Here is a 20590-nt window from a genome sequence, read left to right on the forward strand (position 1 = left end):
CAGGGCCCCCCATGTCTGTGGATACATGTCAATTAGAGTTTTCAGGGGTAGGATATTGGCACTTGTCTCTGTGTCAATCTTGGCCAATAATGAGTAGTTGCCAACTTTCTTAGGACAGATAATTTGAATCTTGGCAAACATTTTGGGTGATGTGATGACAACTATGCTTCCACAGGATTGATGGTGTGAACCCTGTGTTCACCACTCTTAGTCTCATCGTGAACATTTTCTGGTTTGTCAGTCACCTCATGTATGTTTTTCTTACGGGATACAGGATGGTCCTTTTTATTCATTGAAGGTACCCATGGTGTACAGTCTGTTTGGATCAGTTCACGGTTTCTTGTAGCTGCATCACTCTTGTGCACTGCCGCTGCCAATTGCCCTTTCTGCCACATGTATTGTTGGAAAGCTGGGCATTTCCTTGGTGCCTGCAGAAGGCCACACCTTCCAAATGTCTTGCTAGGTTTAGGTGTTCTAGTGAGTGCGTCAACAATTCGGGTGGAATGTAGGGCCTATAAGCATTATCAACCTGCGAGGATCGCTTCATACTTACTTCCATCCTGGAGTAGTTCTTTGATGCGATATATTTTGGGCTTGTCTAGCAGATCTTTCTAGAATTCTTCCATGGGAGTGACTGCGATCACCAATTCAATAATTCTGTCTGCTAGCTGTGCATCTGAAAAATCACAGTGCACACCATTTTCTCTGCATCAGCTGACAAAGTAGTTTATGGATTCTGTGGGCTGTTGTCGAAATGACATGAATTCTAGTTGATGAGTACGGAAGTTTAACCTGATTCTGAACTGGTCTTCTAATGTAGCCCATATCTTTTGGGGATCCTTTAGCTCTTCTGCTGTTAATCTGGAGGCGTTCAGCCTCTGTAGACCTTCTTTCCCAATTGCTAGGTGAATTTTTATGGCTTGCTTGCCTGGTTCAGATAAAGCTGAATCAAGAAACCCTAGATCTGTACGCTGTTCAAACATTTTGAATTTGGATAGTGGGTCAGCTGCATCCCAATTCAAACTGGGGGCTTTTGTGGACATTCTGACACTTTGACCTTCCTCCTTGTTTTATTCAATTTATTGCTCAGCAACTCGTAAAGACACCTGTTGAAATTGCAACCTTCTCTGGCCCGAATTTTTTTTTGATGGCTTTGTTTATTCTGTTTTTGTTTAACTCTCCTTTGCTCACTATCAATCCAGCCCACACCCTGTCTCTTACCTTTTCCGACTAAGCTAACCCAGTGTTGGTCCCCTTGACGCACTATCGCATTCGCTGAACAGACAGGCTGGGTGCTGCAATCCCACAACCAGGGATCTGTCTGTTTACCAGCTTTTTATTTGGGTACTATCTAGGCCCTGTGTCTTCAAAGCTTTTCTGTTGAGTCAGCAGGCAGTGTTTTCAACACTCTCTGACAATTAAAATTTGTTGCAGACCAACCAAAATGTCAAGAGTCATCTCATGGCATGTAGCATGATCTAAAACTGTTCACCATGTCATAACTGTACTGAATCTTGCTGCCAGGCTGTTTGATGATCGCTAAACACAATGTTGTGTTTTTATGATGATATAAAGGCACCAATCACTCATAAGGGATGTTATAAACACATTGTGGGCACATTTATTTAGACTGGGAACATAAGAACTTATATACAAAGGTAGAAAGCTTGAAGACATCAACAGCAGAGCTGTGTTTGCTGTGTTCTGGTCACAGGCCAAAGTGAAACTGAGACTGGATCACATGACACACTTCCCTTATAGTTATGGAATGCTGCTATTCCTTACAGGCATATTATAACAATTATGTGCAGTAGTGCAGGGGGAGAGACGGTGTGCAGTAGTGCAGGGGAAGAGATGATGCGCAGCTGTGCAGGGGGAGAGATATTGTGCAACAGTGCTGGGGGAGAGATGGTGTGCAGTAGTGCAGGGGGAGAGATGGTGAGCCGCAGTACAGGGTGAGAGATGGTGTGCAGCACTGCAGCGAAGAGATGGTATGCAGCAGTGCAGGGGGAGAGATGGTGTGCAGAAGTGCAGGAGGGAGAGATGATGTGCAGCAGTGCAGGGTGAGAGATGGTGTGTGCATGTGCATGGGGAGAGATGGCGTGCAACAGTGCATGGGGAGAGATGGCATGCAACAGTGCATGGGGAGAGATGGTGTGCAGCAGTGCAAGGGCAGAGATGGTGTGCAGAAGTGCATGGGCAGAGATGGTGTGCGCAAGTGCATGGGAAGATATGGTGTGCAACAGTGCAGGGGAGAGATGGTGTGCACAAGTGCAGGGGCAGAGATGATGTACAGCAGTGCAGGGGAGAGATGGTGTGCAGCCGTGCAGGGGGAAAGATGGTGTGCAGCAGTGCAGGGGCAGAGGTGATGTGCAGCAGTGCAGGGGGGAGATGGTGTGCAGCAGTGCAGGGGGGAGATGGTGTGCAGCAGTGCAGGGGGGAGATGGTGTGCAGCAGTGCAGGGGGGAGATGGTTTGCAGCAGTGCAGGGGGAGAGATGGTGTATAGCAGCGCAGGGGGAGAGATGGCGTGCAACAGTGCATGGGGAGAGATGGCATGCAACAGTGCATGGAGAGAGATGGTGTGCAGCAGTGCAGGGGAGAGATGGTGTGCACAAGTGCATGGGGAGAGATGGTGTGCGCAAATGCATGGGGAGAGATAGTGTGCAACAGTGCAGGGGCAGAGATGACGTACCGCAGTGCAGGGGAGAGATGGTGTGCAGCAGTGCAGCGGAGAGATGGTGTGCCACAGTGCAAGGGCAGAGATGGTGTGCAGCAGTGCAAGGGCAGAGATGGTGTGCAGCAGTGCAGGGGGAGAGATGGTGTGCAGAAGTGTATGGGCAGAGATGGTGTGCAGCAGTGCAGCAGAGAGATAGTGTGCCACAGTGCAAGGGCAGAGATGGTGTGTAGCAGTGCAAGGGCAGAGATGGTGTGCAGAAGTGCATGGGCAGAGATGGTGTGCGCAAGTGCATGGGAAGATATGGTGTGCAACAGTGCAGGGGAGAGATGGTGTGCACAAGTGCAGGGGCAGAGATGATGTACAGCAGTGCAGGGGAGAGATGGTGTGCAGCCGTGCAGGGGGAAAGATGGTGTGCAGCAGTGCAGGGGCAGAGGTGATGTGCAGCAGTGCAGGGGGGAGATGGTGTGCAGCAGTGCAGGGGGGAGATGGTGTGCAGCAGTGCAGGGGGGAGATGGTGTGCAGCAGTGCAGGGGGGAGATGGTTTGCAGCAGTGCAGGGGGAGAGATGGTGTATAGCAGCGCAGGGGGAGAGATGGCGTGCAACAGTGCATGGGGAGAGATGGCATGCAACAGTGCATGGAGAGAGATGGTGTGCAGCAGTGCAGGGGAGAGATGGTGTGCACAAGTGCATGGGGAGAGATGGTGTGCGCAAATGCATGGGGAGAGATAGTGTGCAACAGTGCAGGGGCAGAGATGACGTACCGCTGTGCAGGGGAGAGATGGTGTGCAGCAGTGCAGCGGAGAGATGGTGTGCCACAGTGCAAGGGCAGAGATGGTGTGCAGCAGTGCAAGGGCAGAGATGGTGTGCAGCAGTGCAGGGGGAGAGATGGTGTGCAGAAGTGTATGGGCAGAGATGGTGTGCAGCAGTGCAGCAGAGAGATGGTGTGCCACAGTGCAAGGACAGAGATGGTGTGCAGCAGTGCAAGGGCAGAGATGGTGTGCAGCAGTGCAAGGGCAGAGATGGTGTGCAGCAGTGCAGGGGGAGAGATGGTGTGCAGCAGTGCAGGGGGAGAGATGGTGTGTAGCAGTGCAGGGGGAGAGATGGTGTGCAGCAGTGCAAGGGCAGAGATGGTGTGCAGCAGTGCAGGGGGAGAGATGGTGTGTAGCAGTGCAGGGGGAGAGATGGTGTGCAGCAGTGCAAGGGCAGAGATGGTGTGCAGCAGTGCAAGGGCAGAGATGGTGTGCAGCAGTGCAGGGGGAGAGATGGTGTGTAGCAGTGCAAGGGCAGAGATGGTGTGCAGAAGTGCATGGGCAGAGATGGTGTGCGCAAGTGCATGGGAAGATATGGTGTGCAACAGTGCAGGGGAGAGATGGTGTGCACAAGTGCAGGGGCAGAGATGATGTACAGCAGTGCAGGGGAGAGATGGTGTGCAGCCGTGCAGGGGGAAAGATGGTGTGCAGCAGTGCAGGGGCAGAGGTGATGTGCAGCAGTGCAGGGGGAGAGATGGTGTGCAGCAGTGCAGGGGGAGAGATGGTGTGTAGCAGCGCAGGGGGAGAGATGGTGTGCAGCAGTGCAGGGGCAGAGATGATGTACAGCAGTGCAGGGGAGAGATGGTGTGCAGCCGTGCAGGGGGAAAGATGGTGTGCAGCAGTGCAGGGGCAGAGGTGATGTGCTGCAGTGCAGGGGGAGAGATGGTGTGCAGAAGTGCAGGGGGGAGATGGTGTGCAGCAGTGCAGGGGAGAGATGGTGTGCAGCAGTGCAGGGGGGAGATGGTGTGCAGCAGTGCAGGGGAGAGATGGTGTGCAGCAGTGCAGGGGGAGAGATGGTGTGCAGCAGTGCAGGGGGAGAGATGGTGTGCAGCAGTGCAGGGGGAGAGATGGTGTATAGCAGCGCAGGGGGAGAGACGGTGTGCAGCCGTGCAGGGGGAGAGATGGTGTGCAGCAGTGCAGGGGGGAGATGGTTTGCAGCAGTGCAGGGGGAGAGATGGTGTATAGCAGCGCAGGGGGAGAGATGGTGTGCAGGTGGAGAGATCGTGTGCAGTGGTGCAGGGGGAGAGATGATGTGCACAAGTGCATGGGGAGAGATGGTGTGCAGCAGTGCAGGGGGAGAGATGGTGTGTAGCAGTGCAGGGGGAGAGGTGTTGTGCAGCAGTACAGGGGGAGAGATGTTGTGCAATCGTGCAGGGGGAGAGATGTGTGTGTGGCAGTGCAGGGACAAAGATGGTGGGCAACAGTGCATGTGGAGAGATGGTATGCAGCAGTGCAGGGGGAAAGATGGTGTGCAGCAGTGCAGGGGGAAAGATGGTGTGCAGCAGTGCAGGGGGAGAGATGGTGTGCAGCAGTGCAGGGGGGAGATGGTGTGCCGCAGTGCAGGGGAGAGATGGTGTGCAGCAGTGCAGGTGGAGAGATCGTGTGCAGTGGTGCAGGGGGAGAGATGGTGTGCACAAGTGCATGGGGAGAGATGGTGTGCAGCAGTGCAGGGGGAGAGGTGTTGTGCAGCTGTACAGGGGGAGAGATGTTGTGCAATCGTGCAGGGGGAGAGATGTGTGTGTGGCAGTGCAGGGAGAGAGAGATGCTGTTCAGCAGTGCAGGGGGAGATGGTCTGGCTAAGTGTAAGGAGAGGTCTTTTGTTTCTCTGATGCTGATGGGAGGAAGCGGGGGGAAGGCTGGTGGGTTTGATGCTGAAACAATACTGGAACAGTGTCCCCTTGTTAAATTCTGCTTTTCTTTGTTTCTCGATTGGATCCAATGGGAATTTGACCAGGTGAGAACTGGACCACAAGTCTCGATGGGAGCACGGAGAATCATGCAAGCGCAGCCCGGATAATTCTTTGTCCAAATTCCCCTCCTTTCTACCTCACCATGTGAAAGCGTCTGAGGTCTAGGAGGGTTTCTTTTTAGGGAAGCATTCTTAACTCTACCAAAGCAAAACATCAGTCACAAGTGGCCTCAGTGAGATCAGTCCCAGACACTGGGAGCAGCAGGGCTCTTGAAAGGTTTATTACAGCATTCTGGAATGCAGGCTAATCAGAATTCTCTCTCTGCAATTACCTGTCACTCTCATTCTTGCTGGTTAACACATTAGTTACTTCGTTATTAGCCTCGCTTCACCAGGGGCCAGTCTTCATTAAAAACCCATTTAATTCCATCAAAGCATTGAATTTTGTGAGGGCAAAGTGTTAAGATTATTTTTATATGCCAATTTGCAGGAACGCGCGCACATTTTTAAGATAAAACATCCCAGTAACTGTGCAATATTTCACTCTAAAAAATTCCTCTTTGGTTTTGCTCCATCATTCTTTGTACCTTCTGTACCTGATGAGGAAAATACAGATACTTATGAACAATCTCTTGACTTGTATTGGTACCGATTACAACAGATGCTGAACACCATGGCTACCCCATCCTAGCTTGGTATAACATGATGGTCATGTGCCACTGTCCTAAGGATTGAAAGCTTCTCCGCACTTCAGAAATATGCTAGCACAGCTTTGATCAAGCTGTGAGTGTAGAGAAACCCGAAGGAGCCCAACCAGCAGTAATTTAAATTTGAGAGCAGCATAAAAAAGAAGAAAGAAACAGTGGAGGAGAGGGAGAGCAGAAAGCAGAGTGGCAAAATAGGTAAAAAGAAGAGAACGTGTGAGAGAGTCAGGAGGAGAAAAAGGGTAATGGGAAGATCAAGAGGACAATGAGGAAAATTAAATGGAGGAGTTGAAGAGGAGAATTGTGAAGTGGGAGGAAGAAGGCAAAAAGCAGAAATAGGAAAGAGAATGATGAGAATAGGGAGAAAGTAGGTGAGGTAGGAGGGAAGTATGGTGAAAAAAGGATGTGATACAAGAAGAGGCTAATTTGCAAAGGTGAAGGTATAGATGAAAAGAAAGAGGTAAAAGGAGATAAAAAGGTGATGATAAACAAGAGAAAGTGTAAGAGTTAGGAGTACTTCCAGCATGAATCAAACCTCCCCCAGACTGCTTTACCTGTCTACAGCAGGGTGTTTACAGTATGATTGTAACCCCACACCTCCTCCACACTGTTTCACAAACTGTCCTGTTGGATATTCTCAAGGAGAACCTGACCCATTTCTCCCTTTGCTCCATTTCACAGCTGTAAGGAAATCTCTCAGCGTAAGCTGGACCTTACCTCTCTCACATCTTATAAGGGATGAATTCTCAATAGAAGTTTGACCTTCCTCATCCTCACACAGCCTTCTCTCATTGCATTTGGCCACTTCTCTGCCTGTCACTCTTACTGCCTACAGCAGGTACCCTCCCTGTCAGTATCTTCCTACCACTGTCCCTCATTGGCTATGAAAGTTCTCCCAGAGTCAATCTGGCACTCCCCCCACTGACTGTAGTACTCTCACTATGGGCTAGATTTTCACAGAGCCTTTAAAAATGGACGCAGGACCAAATTCCAAGGCAATAAATAAAATAAAATAACTATCACTACAGTAGAAGTACTAGGGAAACTAATGGGGCTAAAGGTCAATAGGTCTCCTGGACCTGATGGGTTGCATCCTAGGTTATTAAAGGAAGTAGCGACAGAGATAGTGGATGCACTGGTTGTAATCTTCCAAGAATCCTTAGATTTTGGAAAAATCCCAGTGGATTGGAGAACGGCCAATGTAACGCCCTTATTCAAAATGGGAGGGAGACAAAAAAACAGGTAACTATAGGCCAGTTAGCTTAACATCTGTCATTGGGGAAATGTTAAAGCCTATTATAAAGGATGTAATAGCAGAGTGTTTAGAACTATTTAATCTAATCAAGCAGAGTCAGCATGGCTTCATGAAGGGGAAATCATGCCTGACAAATTTATTAGAATTCTTTGAGGAGGCAACTAGCAGGATAGATAAATGAGAACCAGTGGATGTAATATATTTGGATTTCCAAAAGGCGTTCGATAAGGTACCGCATGTAAGGCTACTTAATAAAAGCCCATGGTATTAGGGGTAATATATTAGCATGGATAGAGGATTGGCTAACTAATAGAAGATAGAGAATTGGGATAAGGGGGGCATTTTCAGGATGGCAACTTGTAACTAGTGGAGTGCCACAGGGATCAGTGCTGGGGCCACAATTATTTACAATATATATTAATGACAGATGAGGGAAGTGAACGTACTATCACCAACTTTGCGGATGATACAAAAATAGGTGGGAAGGCAAGTGGTGAGGATGACACAAGGAGTCTACAGAGGGATATGGACAGGTTAAATGAGTGGGCAAAAAAGTGGCAGATGGAATATCATGTGGGAAAATGTGAGGTTATGCACTTTGGCAGGAAGAATAGAGGAGCAGAATATTATTTAAATGGAGAGAGACTGCAGAAAACTGCAGCAGAGAGGGATTTGGGAGTCCTTGTGCATGAATCCCAAAAAGGTAGCATACAAGTTCAACAGGTAATAGGGAAGGCAAATGAAATGCTGTCCTTTATTTCAAAGGAAATGGAGTATAAAAATTGGGAAAAAATAAAAGCAAAATACTGCGGATGCTGGAAATCTGAAACAAAATCAGAAAATGCTGGAAAAATTCAGCAAGTCTGACAACATCTGTGGAGAGAGAAACAGTGTTGACGTTTCGAGTCTGTATGACCCTTCTTCAGAGCTACACATTTTATTGTGATAAAAATAGGGAAGTCTTGCTAAAACTATACAAGGCACTAGTTAGGCCACACCTAGAATACTGTGAACAGTTTTGGTTCCCTTATCTAAAGAAAGATATACTGGCATTGGAGGCAGTCCAGAGAAGGTTCACTAGGTTGATTCCGGCTATGGAAGGATTTTCTTATGAGGAGAGGTTGAGTAGGTTGGGCCTGTACTCATTGGAATTTAGAAGAATGAGAGATGACCTTAATGAAACATATAAGATTCTTCGGGGGCTTGACAGGGTAGATGCTGATAAGTTGTTTCATTTTGTGGGAGAGTCTGGGACCAGAGGGCATAATCTCAGAGTAAGGGGTTACCCAATAAAACCAGAGATGAGGAGGAATTTCTTCTCTCAGAGGGTAGTTATCTGTGGAATTATTTACCGCAGAGAGCTGTAGAATCTGGGTCATTAAGTATATGCAAGGCGGAGATAGACAGATTTTTAATCAGTAAGGGAGTTAAGGGTTATGGGGCAAAGGCAGGAAAGTGGAGTTGAGGATTATCAGATCAGCCATGATCTCATTGAATGGCGGAGCAGACTCGATGGGCCCAATGGCCTACTTCTGCTCCTACGTCTTATGGTTTTATGGACTCACAGTTCACGGCCCCTCAGCAGATCCATGAAGCATAAGCTAGATTTGGGAGCCTTTTGAAAGGTATGTTCAAAAGGTCTTACCCATGCTGCACCCCACCCCCTCCCCACAACAAGCCCACCCATGTCCCCCCCGCATCCTCCATGCCAACTAACCCAGTTTGCACTATAGAAGCAATGGGCCAGACAAAAATAATTGCAAGTCTTGAAATGCACTTAAAAAACACCCATTTAGAAATCTACTTTGATGAAAATTGCTACTCTTACAACCCAATAAAAGTGTCAGTAAGACAAAACCATTATATTATTTGGTAACCGAAGCTTTACCTCACTTCCCATCTCTTAATCCTGTCCAAATAAACTAACAGATATTGAAAGAAAGAGTTCAAAGAAAGAATACCTTATTATCACCTCATAAAGATGTAAATCAATCAAAGAAAACATTCCATTTTCACCTGTGCAAACAGACACCCTGCCAAGCAAATCCATTAGTGAGTTTTGGAGCTCAGCCAAGCATTAATAATAAGACCATTTGCAGAAACAGATGTCTGGCCATCTGTTTCTATTGATATAGCTCACAAGTGGTTCAGTGATTCTATAATGCATACTGGGTGAGTAAGCATGAAGGGCGCAAGGGGTCCATGGAAGGGGCATGGAGGTGGCATGGGGCATGGAGGAGGCAGGGGTGGCATGGGAGTGGCACGGGGAGTGGGCGGATATGTGGGGGTGAGGGTCTGTGAGAGATATAGGCCAGGGCTTTAAAACAACTCGAGCAAGTCCCAGAGAGCTGATGTGGGCCTTCTAATCAGGCCACTTCAGCACTTGCTATCCTCTGTGGTTGTATTCCAACTGCCTCCGGAAGCTATGGGCCACACTCCATCCCTCCCCCGCCCCCTGGAACCAAAATATGGCAGGTGGTGCCCATTTAATGGAGATATTCTGTGTTTAGAAATTTCCCAACTTGAGCTTCCTGCCTCGATGGTGGAAATCTGGCCTCATGAATATTCTCCCACTGCCTGACAATGGATCTGACAGTGTGAGTCACTCATAATCCCCCGCCCCATTCAACTGATCACAGGTGGCCATTCTGAGTATTTGTCTTGTGCCCTCATCCCTATCAAAAGCTTTACTTTTCTTCCAGCTTTGGCCAGGAGATCATTTTTGGGGATTCAAAGGTGTACAGCTTTTAAAAAATCTATTCTTTCAAGGGATGTGGACATCACATGTCTAGGTCAGCATTGCCCTTGAGAAGGTGATGGTGAGCTGCCTTCTTGAAACCGCTGCAGTCCATGTGGTGTAGGTACTCCCACACTGCTGTTGGCAAGGAAGTTCCAGGATTTTGATCCAACGACAGTAAAGGAGCGGCAATATAGTTCCAAGTCAGAATGGTGTGTCGCTTGGAGGGGAACTTGTAGCTGGTGGGTATTCCCACGTGTCTGCTGTCCTTGTCCTTTTAGGTGGTAGAGGTCACGGGTTTGAAAGGTACTGTTGAAGCAGCCTTGGTGAGTTGCCGCAGTACCTCTTGTAGATGGTACACACTGCTGCCACTGTGCGTCAATACTGGAGGGACTGAGTGTTAAAGGTGGTGGATGGGGTGACAATCAAGTAAGCTGCTTTGTCCTGGATGGTGTCAAGCTTCTTGAGTGTTGCTCATCCAGCCAAGTGGAGAATATTCCATCACACTCCTGATATGTGCCTTGTAGATGGTGGACAGGCTTTGAGGAGTCAGGAGGTGAATTTCTCAATATAAAATTCCCAACTTCAGGCCTGTTTTTGTAGCTACAGTACTTATGTGGCATGTTCAGTTCAGTTTCTGGTCAATGGTAACCCCCCAGGATGTTGATAGTGGAGAAATCAGTGACGCTAATGCCATTGAATGTCAAGGGGAGATGCTTGGATTCTCTCTTGTTGGAGATGATCATCACCTGGCACTTGTGTGGCACAATGTAGCTTGCCACTTATCAGCCCAAGCCTTGTACAGGTCTTGCTGAATCTGGACATGGGCTGCTTCAGTATCTGAGGAATTGCAAATGGTGCTGAACATTCCCACTTCTGACCTTATGATGGAAGGAAGGTCATTGATGAAGCAGCTGAAGATGGTTGGGCTTAGGGCACTACCCTGTGGAACTCCTGCAGTGAAGTCATGAAACTGAGATGATTGACCTCCAACAACCACAACCACCTCCCTTTGCGCGAAGTATGACTCCAGCCAGCAGAGAGTTGATTCCCATTGATTCCCTGATTCCCATTGACTCCAGTTTTGCTAGGGCTCCTTGATACCACACTCGGTCACTGATGTGCTGGGCTCCCCCATCATTGAGGATGGGCTTATTTGTGGAGCCTCCTCCTCCAATTAGTTGTTTAATTGTCCACTACCATTCATGACTGGATGTGGCAGGACTGCAGAGCTTAGGTCTGATCCGTTGGTCGTCTGATCGCTTGGATCTGTCTAATGCATGCTGCTTACACTGTTGGCAAGTAGCCCTGTGTCGTAACTTCACCTCATCTTTCGGTATGCTGGCGCTGCTCCTGGCATGCCCTGTTGCATTCTTCATTGAATCAGGGCTGATTCCCCAGCTTCATGGTAATGGTAGAGAGGGTTATATGTCGGGCCATGAGGTATCATTGTCACACTAAGCGACTAAATTATCATGTCAAAGCCTCCAGTAAAATCGTGCCAATGAGACACAACCTGTGCTATCACCAAGGTGTACTGCTCATACATTTCAAAATAGGTTTGAAGACATTTGCAGTTGTGGGTGTTCACTGTGCCAACATTACAAACTTATCTATTTTTTTCCCACAAATGTCTCTGCCTCTTTCCTGAAGGCAATGGCCATTAACTGGAGAGACCATGTGCTACTCTACCTCAATCAGGTAGTCAATGTTTGTGCATGAGCCCAGACAGTAAGTGCTGACAGGTATTGTCACATTTCAACCCAACCCTATTTCCAGTGAGATCACTGGATAATGGCCTGGAGCAGAACTCTGGCTGATACCGTTCCCACTCCTTAGCCATGGGTTATTACACCAATTGTAATCCTCCTACTGCTGCTCTGGTTAAAACAGCACTAAATGGGATTGAATCTGGGAACTTCCAAGTGATAGGGGTCAGTACTACATCAGTAGGTTCATTTGTTCACTGAGCTAGCTTAGTAATTTGAAACAAAATGATATTTTATCGTTCTTCATTCTGTCGTTGGGTCATAAGAAAGCGAACGCACAGCAGTGAGAGATGAAGTAACATTATTCATAATTCAAATTGCATATCTATGAGATAATTCCATAATCACACACTCATGGGAGCACCGGTTCGAGAATCAGAGTAACAACATTGGAGCCCTATCTCTGACTCTACGGGCAGAATCGTCCCGGATTTGCACTGTGCGGTAGCGGGCATGAGAAAAGGCATTTTACCTGCCAGCCACAGTGGCGGGTTTTTGCTTCATATCATCCCCTTCCCTCCTCACAAATTATGCAGTCATGGGAAACACACAGGATCGCTGGTGGCAGGCCTCCGATTGGCCCGCCAAGCTATTACCTCGCTGCTTCCAAACGCTAGGCGCCATATTTAAAATGCTGCTGCATGCATGCTTCTCAATGCTTGCAACCCAGGACTGCTCTGGTGAAATCATGGCCCCAAAAGCCAGGAAGAGTGTAGCCTGCCCGATTCAGTGATGCGTCTCCGGGACGCCTTTTGGATGCTGTGGAGGCCTGCCACGAAGTCCTGTACCCCTACTCTGGCCGCAGGAGGCACACCAGAATTACCACTCTGGCTTGGGAGGCAGTGACAGTGGTAGTCAGTGCCAATGCTGCACACAAGAGGTCGGCCATCTAGTGCAGAAAACGGATGAATGGTCTCATCTGTGCTGCCAGGGTAAGGCAACCATCTCATCCCTCTAAACTCACCCACTCAAAGCCTTCATACCTTCACTGTCATCGCACTCACTGCCAGCTCAAGGGACATCAGCACTCACTCTCTCACACAAACCCTCACATCTCCACCTAATCTCATCTCCTCTGGAGATAGCTTCCTCATCTCATCCACGGCTCTACTCAGCACACAAGCAAGCCTGGCATCCTTCTCATTTGGCCTGGCTTGCGCCTTGCTCACACTCTCTCCATCTGTCTTTATGCAGGACAAGATCACGCACAATGACCAGAAGAGGTCCCAGACTGGGGGTGGAGTGCCAGACATCAAGGTCCTCACTCTGTTTGAGAGTTGCGTGTTGGAGCTGGCCGGAAAGGACATTGACTGTTCCTGCGGCAATGGTGAGGTCGGTGGTGAACATGCACATGATGATCCTGCGCCACATCGTCCCTCTCACAAAGCTACTCTGAGTCCGCTGTTCTGTGTTCAATGTGGCTGCCAAGCACTAATAATCTCCACTTTCTGTCCTAGGCACATCTGACACATCACCCTCAGGCAACCTTGACCCCAACTCCAGCGCCAAGTGCACCTCAGATGAGGACCCTGAGGACAGCACTGTTGAAGATCCATCTTGGCGCTCACCCACACCCTCCACCAATACACATGTCAGTGGGATCTAGGTGTACAGTAGCCTTGGGATCACAATTAGGTAAGCACACCATTTAATCTGGAGGACTGCTGGAGGCAGTGAATCTGCTGAGTCCAAGTCAGATGATGAGCCTCTAGACTCGGTCCTCATTCAGTTGCTGGAGGTGCAAAGACAAGCTCGGGAACATCAGGAAGGGATGCCTTATGCACTCCTCACTTTGCAAGGGATGATGGAGGAGTCCGTCCGCCTTCAGTCAGAGATGATCGTACCAGCATGCTGATGCACCAAGGTCAACACTGGAAGGATAACGGCCGCCATGGAGACCTTGGTCCAGGACATCGGTCCTGCACTGCTGAAGGGCTGAACTCCATCACTGATGCCATAGATGGCGTCCAACAGTGTCAATGCGAGAGGGGTGTGGGGCAGTTCAATCTCACTCCAACGTCCCCTGTCAGCCAGGGGCTGGGGAGGAGGACCAGCAGCTCGACACCCCGGGGCCATCCACTCAGGTGACCCTGGGAATGTCCGGCCAATCCAAATTCCCCCTCCATGTGACCCCCACAGCTCCAGCTGCACAGGCTGAGGAGGGTGCACCTGGCACATAGCAGGAAATCCAAAGCAGGCCAGGGCCCTCCAGGTCTCGAACCTCCACGGCGCGCCCGCCAAGGTCATCACAGACAGGGTGTCCCAGTCAGCAGGCTGCCTCCACCTCCGCTGTGGATGCCCGGGGAGCACCAAGATGCAGCGGCACGGTTAGGAAGGTTAAGAAGATGTACATTACTTATTTCTCAGTGCAAGTGTGTTTCACTTGGAGCTGGTGTACTTGGTCACCGCCTTGGTGCCCTCCGACACGGTGTGCTTGGCCAGTTCCCCGGGCAGCAGCAGGCGCACGGCGGTCTGGATCTCCCGGGAGCTGATGGTGCTGCGCTTGTTGTAGTGGGCCAGGCAGGAAGCTTCGCCAGCGATACGCTCGAAAATATCATTAACAAACGAGTTCATGATGCTCATGGCCTTGGAGGAGATGCCGGTGTCCGGGTGGACCTGCTTCATCACTTTGTAGATGTAGATGGAGTAGCTCTCCTTCCTGGATCTCTTCCTCTTCTTACCGCTCTTGGGCGGCGTTTTCTTGATGATCTTTTTCGCACCCTTCTTGGCCGCTCCTGTTGCCTTTTTCTCATCAGCCATAATCACTCTCAACCTGGGCACGGGTGTTAATCACTTGTAGATAATGTTCATTATTGTAAATGAACTCCCAAGAATGTCTCCTTGCCTATGACTCCTTGTTATTATGAGCAGTGTTCATGTCACTCAGGTGTGAAGCTTTGGTTCTGCACATGACAAAGGCAGGTGTTTCAGTCCAGGGCCTCTTCCCTGTGCTTTGTGCAGCCTTCAGACCAAAGTGATGGTCCAGCTTCACACTCACTGGACATATTAGTGATTCCTGCACCTTGATGGTGCTTGTCATTGCTGTCAGAATGTCGTGGGCAGGTGTCACAGAGTTCCATCATTCTCTCTGTGTGCTCTCAGCACCTCTGAGGTGGGGCTGGCCCCCCATCTCTTCTGCATCTGCAACCGGTGATGCTGTGCTCCTGAAGGGGGCAGGTGCTGAAGGCTGACAAAGGATCAGGTGCATTTTAAGTTTCACAGCTGCGTCTCCATATGATCACAGAGCACAAGTGAGCTGCCCTCAGCCAGTGTCCTCACTGTGTGTCACCATCATCCTCCTGGAATATAGCAACTATTAGGGCCTGCGCTGCTTCTCCATGACATGAGCCTGAGCACTGCGGGTATGTGCGCTGCCATCAGCTACACAGGAATCAAACGTTCACAGATGCAAGGTGAGGATGTCAGGACTGTCCTCACTGCATCTCACCATCAACCTCTATGAATCTTGTAGCTGTGAGGGCCTCCTAAGCATGCCTGCCTCGTCTAGCCAGTGGGATGGTCTCATCGCCGGCATCCTCACCTTTGAGGGCCTCATCACCATCATCCCCTTCAGCACCCTCCTCACTGGAGGAGACGTGCAGCTCCTCCATCTCCTCCTCAGCAAGGTCCTGCCCCTGTTGCAGTACCGGGTTGTGTAGCACACAGCACGCAATGATGATGTGTGAAACTCTCGGGGGACTGTATTGCGGTGCTCTACTTGACCTGTTGAGTCACCGGAACCTCACTTTCAAGCTGCCTATCGTTTGATCCACCAAAGTCCGAGTCGCGACATCAGCCTCATTCTACCATCTCTCTGCTGCAGCCTGAGGCCACTGCCTGGGTGTCATCAGCCACTTCCTCTGTAGGTAGCAGGAGAGTGCTGGCCACCACTTGGATGGCCAGAGTGTAGTGTGCTCATTGGCTGCCTGAAACCCCACCCACCTCCACCGCACTTCTCTTTGCCGATTGACGGCAGCTTCGGCCATTGGACTGCATGCTGTGCTCTCAGCTCAGACACAGCCATTCTCCTAACCCGCACTGCAAGGCTGCTCTGTTAGCTTGAACCATAATGGTTACTGGTCCAAACCTTAATAAAGACATTGCAAGGGGCTCTGAGCGCCTCCACCAGTGACTGCGCCATGGCCACCTTTCGCAAGGGGATTCTACAATTTGCCCAGTCAGCCATTTGCTCTGCTGCCACCTAAAACACACATTAATTTGCCATCTGTGCCCGAGGGGTGGAAAGTTCAGAAGCATTTGGTGGCACTTTCATGCTTTTGCGTTGCTTGAGTGGGCAGTAAAGCTTCAGAGGCCCAACTCCAAACATGTCAATGGAGCTGCTGCTGAACGGTCTCAGCTGTGGAAGAATGCTCACTTTTGACCAGCTTTTCCAAGTGCTGGCCACTTCTGTCACCCCCACTGCCCTCACCCCCCCAACATGTGCTTGTGTACTTACTTCAGTCTGTGCTGCCTTGCCTCCCCACACAGCCCGGCCTGACTCGCTTCGGAGCCCTTACCCTGGCACCGCACTCAAAGCCAGCCGGGATAAAGCGACTTGCCTATGGACCCCCGAACGTGTGGCACTTCTTCCTTGATGTCCTATGGGCTATGCTTGTGAGCGCTGTGCAAGGTTGTGTGCACTCACCTCCAGGTTCACCTCGAAGTTCAAGTCGCCAGGTGCATGCCTTTTAAAGGCAGTCGTGAAGCACGCCATTTGGAAGCCACACCAACGTGGGCGGTAAATTTGACATGGGGGGATGATTCCGGCGAGTAGGGCTTATGATGAGAAGCTAAAGTAATGAAATTATTTCCCTATGTGGGGCGATGGAAAATGTGGCCCGCCATTGACGGGCAGAGTGGATGATCGTAAACTGGTTTCACAACAGCGTTAAACCGATTTTTGGCCTTCTTACCATATTGTCCGCTCATGCCCGCCATGATGTCCGCCACCAATGGGACTGGACAATCCTCCCTACTTCCTGTGTGAGAATCTCACTGTTAGGAGCATTAACAAAAGCAAAGTGCAGCAGATGCTAGAAACCTGAAATAAAAACAAAAAATGCTGTAAACACACAGCAGGTCAGACAGCATCTGTGGGGAGAGAGAGAGAGAGAAAGAGAGAGAACAGAGTTTTAACCTTTCAGGTCAATGACCTTTCATCAGAGCGGGAGTTAACCTTCTAGATGTAAGGGAGCTGACACCTAGCCAGAACTTCTTTTAATGGAAACCAAGGTGGACCAAGGTCAAACAGGATTAGTTAAATCAGGTCGTAGTAATCAGCTGACGCCTCTCTTGGGTTTTAAAAGCCTGACGATTGTAGTGGACAGGAATGACTGAGAGTAGTAAGGAGATCAATCGCTTTCAGCTCAGAAAACTGCAATGAGTCTCAACTCTAACAGTGAAGATGCAGAGAGGGGCTGGGGGTGGGGAGGAAGGTGTTAACACAAAGCTCTCTGTCTTTTCATAGAGTGAAGGATATTGGGATTATGTTAATCTAAGGCACCAGTAGATGTTAAAGATTTTCTGTTTGTTTTTTTCTCTGTTACATAGACATTAATTAACTAACAGCACATTTAGCCCGAAATCAGGTGGAAGTGTATACGATTCGGAAATGAGAATAAATAATCATTCCATTACTGCAGCTCCTCCTCTGCAAAGAGGTTCTTTCAGATTCCAAAGAGCCAAATATCCAGCTCAACAGCACAACCTAGTTTGAAAGCCTGACACAAAACAGACAAGGAAACAGGGGAATCATTTGAAAAAAGAACCTAGCAATTATTTTTTTTTAATTCTTCCTTTAAGCTTCAAATTCTGGGTCTGGTGTAGCTGTGAGCGCAGTGTCGATTTGTGACGTTTCAGAATCCAACTCAATGCGCATCTTTCAATGAAAGTTATAATATTCACTAACTGTCCCACTAAATGATGTGCTCGTGATTTATGATGTGCATTGTCAATGAGTAGATGGCCTACTCAGTGAATTACAGGCCTATAAGGTTCCAGTCCTGGTTTGAGCTAGCTGATCTTTGTTGTAGAGGGATTTGTAATGTTACAACATGCCTCGGTAGTCCTGCACTCCGGAAGATGGGTATAAAAATCAGAAAGATTTCTTAATCCTGATTACTATCTGGCTCGAAGGTCGGCCTGTGTATAAATGGGAAAAGAGGATCAAGCTCAGCTGTGAAATCCTTTGTGATGGAATAGCTGGCACATACTCGCTGTCTAAGCTCGTGAAGAATGAGGGTTACCATCTCGTGTGGAACTATATCCCAGCAAGGAGGCAGTGCCTTCAGGAGAGATGGGGAGAAATACTTGTGAAAGAGGGGGTGGGGGTGGGGGTGGTGGGTGTGAGGAAGTGTGTGACTAAACTTCTCTTCAACACTCAAAACCCATCTTTCGAGGAGGGCTATATCTGTAATTGACCAGATTACATCAATCCGAACTGAATCAAATGTGCCTATTTACTTTAATTTTACAACAAACTGCCCTTGGCAGGGTTCAGATGACAGCCTCCTGTAAAGCCCATGTGCATGCCAAATATCGATGTCTAAACACTCTGCTGCCATGGCCACCTGCAGTGGGATTAAATACACAAATCGCAGGTTTAATTCATATTACAACATTATCACACATGCAGGATGCTCTGATGGCATCAGGCAAAACCTGAGTAACTGCATAACATGTGGTTTAAGGCTGTTTTCTTTTGAATTCTTCCTATTATTGTGCTGCCTGGGAAAAGTGGATGTTTGCGGCTTTTTTAATTTGGTCAGGTTGTACAATAGCCTGTGTCATTAGAGGCATGGAGGATGTTAGGGAGACAATTTGCTTTTTAACCAATTAAACTAAGTACATCGGATGTCAAGTTGGTATTTTACAGTGCTTGTGTAGACTGCTGTCTCCTGGCTCTGTCTCCACTTTGTGCGCCTGTGAAATAATAACAAGGGCGCATTTATCTCAGCGGTACAGTCAATGTGGAGCTGGTGACGCTGCCAACAGACAGAAATGCTGCTCGATATGGGGAGAACCTGTCTCCTGCTCCACAGCTTTGTGCAGCGAGGACCGTCCTTGCCATGCCTTGCGCCGCCCAAACTCCGCAGAGTGGCCAGGAGTGTGCCAGCCGGTGAATCCCACCCGTAAACCAGAGCCTGTCTAAATGTGACGGGGCACGTTACTCCAAAACGTTTGATCTGAGTTCATTCATTTCTGAGCCACTTCGAGGCTGCGTATTGATTGGCAACCTTTCTACTACAGTCAGGAAGGGCTTCCCTTTCTCCACAGTGGAATGAGGATGATTTCAGAGCAAAATCAATCCAACTCAGTGTTGTAAATAACTCGTGGCCTTAAGATTGCCTTTTGAAAATATCTGGTTTCTGCTGTTAAAAATTCCTTCTGGGAAAATAGACCAACACTGGGCTTGGATCAGACTGAAGACTGAGGGAGAGAGTGAGAGGAGCCAGCAGCTCTTCGTGTTGATTAGTATTCATGTAGCATCACACTGCAAAGAGGATTAATGGAGTCTGATGCCTAATATCCTGAAGAACAATTAATTTACCCACAGTTTTGTCATGGTTGAAAGTCAAATGCTGGAACAGATCGATGCAGAGCGGTGCTAGCTGAATCACTCCAACCTTCTGCTGGGACTGAATTTTAATTTCATCATCATCATTTGGCTGCCATCCTCGGTCAGGCAATTCTTAATAGACCTAAAAGCCCCCTTACATCATATTTAGGCCCCCGCCGAGGAGCCTGCTCGATCTACACAATAAAATCCTCTAATGAGTTCATCTCAGCCTCACCTTTTTTCTTCTCTGTTCGTAAACTACAACAGGGGAGATAACCCCTCGCAAACAGAGGTGACCCCCAAAGGCATCGTCAAACCAGCCTCCTTTAAAAACCTCTAATCAGCTTTTTATCCCCTCCACCCCACGCAGCCTCCCCACCCCCGATTCTCATTGTTAGCTGACTGCAGGATGCAAATTGGAAGGAATTAAAACCTAATCGACGTGGATTTGGGGAAAGAGGGAAGACAGGATGATGCCAAAGGCAATTTGATCTTGAAGTTTATGTTGCTGTCTTTTTTTTTAGAAACCTGATGTTAAACAGAGCCATGTACTGTGTTTCCAGCATTTTGCTTTTATTTTAATATTATTGTACTTCTTGGAGGTCTCGGTAGGTAAATGCACCACCAAGTGCAGTACGGACCAAGAGGATCCCAAATCCAACCCTCTGTACTGAATTAGCTGACCTCCTCCAGGTGGCGTTAGAGATACTATAGATGGTTTTGACATTTCTTGGCTTAGGGGATAAATCAGTTGATGGCAATGACACTGTCCATTGACCACCCCCATCCCACCACCGCTCCCCCACCCCCAACCCTCCATTAAAATGTGGATGTTTGTGGGTGAGGACAAGTCCAAGTTCAGCTTATGGTGTTTCTCACAGGCAATAACCTGCTGACAGTCATTTTCTCAAATCGCACAAAGAGTGACCACTTGAGCCTCGACTTGAGAATCAGTGGCCGTTCTCAGTCAGTCTTCCCTTCTCCTAGTGTAAACCTCTGTTCCCATCCACCCTGTTTCAAGGTTGGTTTATATATCAGTGTTTATGGTAACTGCAGACAGCAATTTTCAAACCAGCAAATTCTCTGTTGTGAAGTTTCCAACTGTATTTTCCTCTTCAGCCTGGGCATCTTATTGAAATCGCTCCACAGGGTCAACTTTACCAGTAACACA

The 20590-nt window shown here is 48.7% G+C and overlaps 1 protein-coding gene and 1 long non-coding RNA gene across 2 annotated transcripts in view; one reads left to right on the forward strand and one right to left on the reverse strand.

Moving 5' to 3' along the window:
• The window catches only part of LOC144687136 (uncharacterized), an 86692-nt gene that overhangs the window by 12892 nt on the left and 53210 nt on the right, over positions 1-20590 (forward strand). The gene's annotated exons all lie outside the window — the stretch shown is intronic.
• Positions 14215-14645, reverse strand: LOC144687134 (histone H2B type 1-O-like). Its single transcript, XM_078552885.1, has one exon. The coding sequence runs from the start codon at positions 14619-14621 to the stop codon at positions 14241-14243; it is 381 nt and encodes a 126-aa protein (XP_078409011.1). The 5' UTR covers positions 14622-14645; the 3' UTR covers positions 14215-14240.

The sequence above is a fragment of the Cetorhinus maximus genome, chromosome 12, assembly GCF_964194155.1.
Source record: "Cetorhinus maximus chromosome 12, sCetMax3.hap1.1, whole genome shotgun sequence".
NCBI classification, from domain to species: domain Eukaryota; kingdom Metazoa; phylum Chordata; class Chondrichthyes; order Lamniformes; family Cetorhinidae; genus Cetorhinus; species Cetorhinus maximus.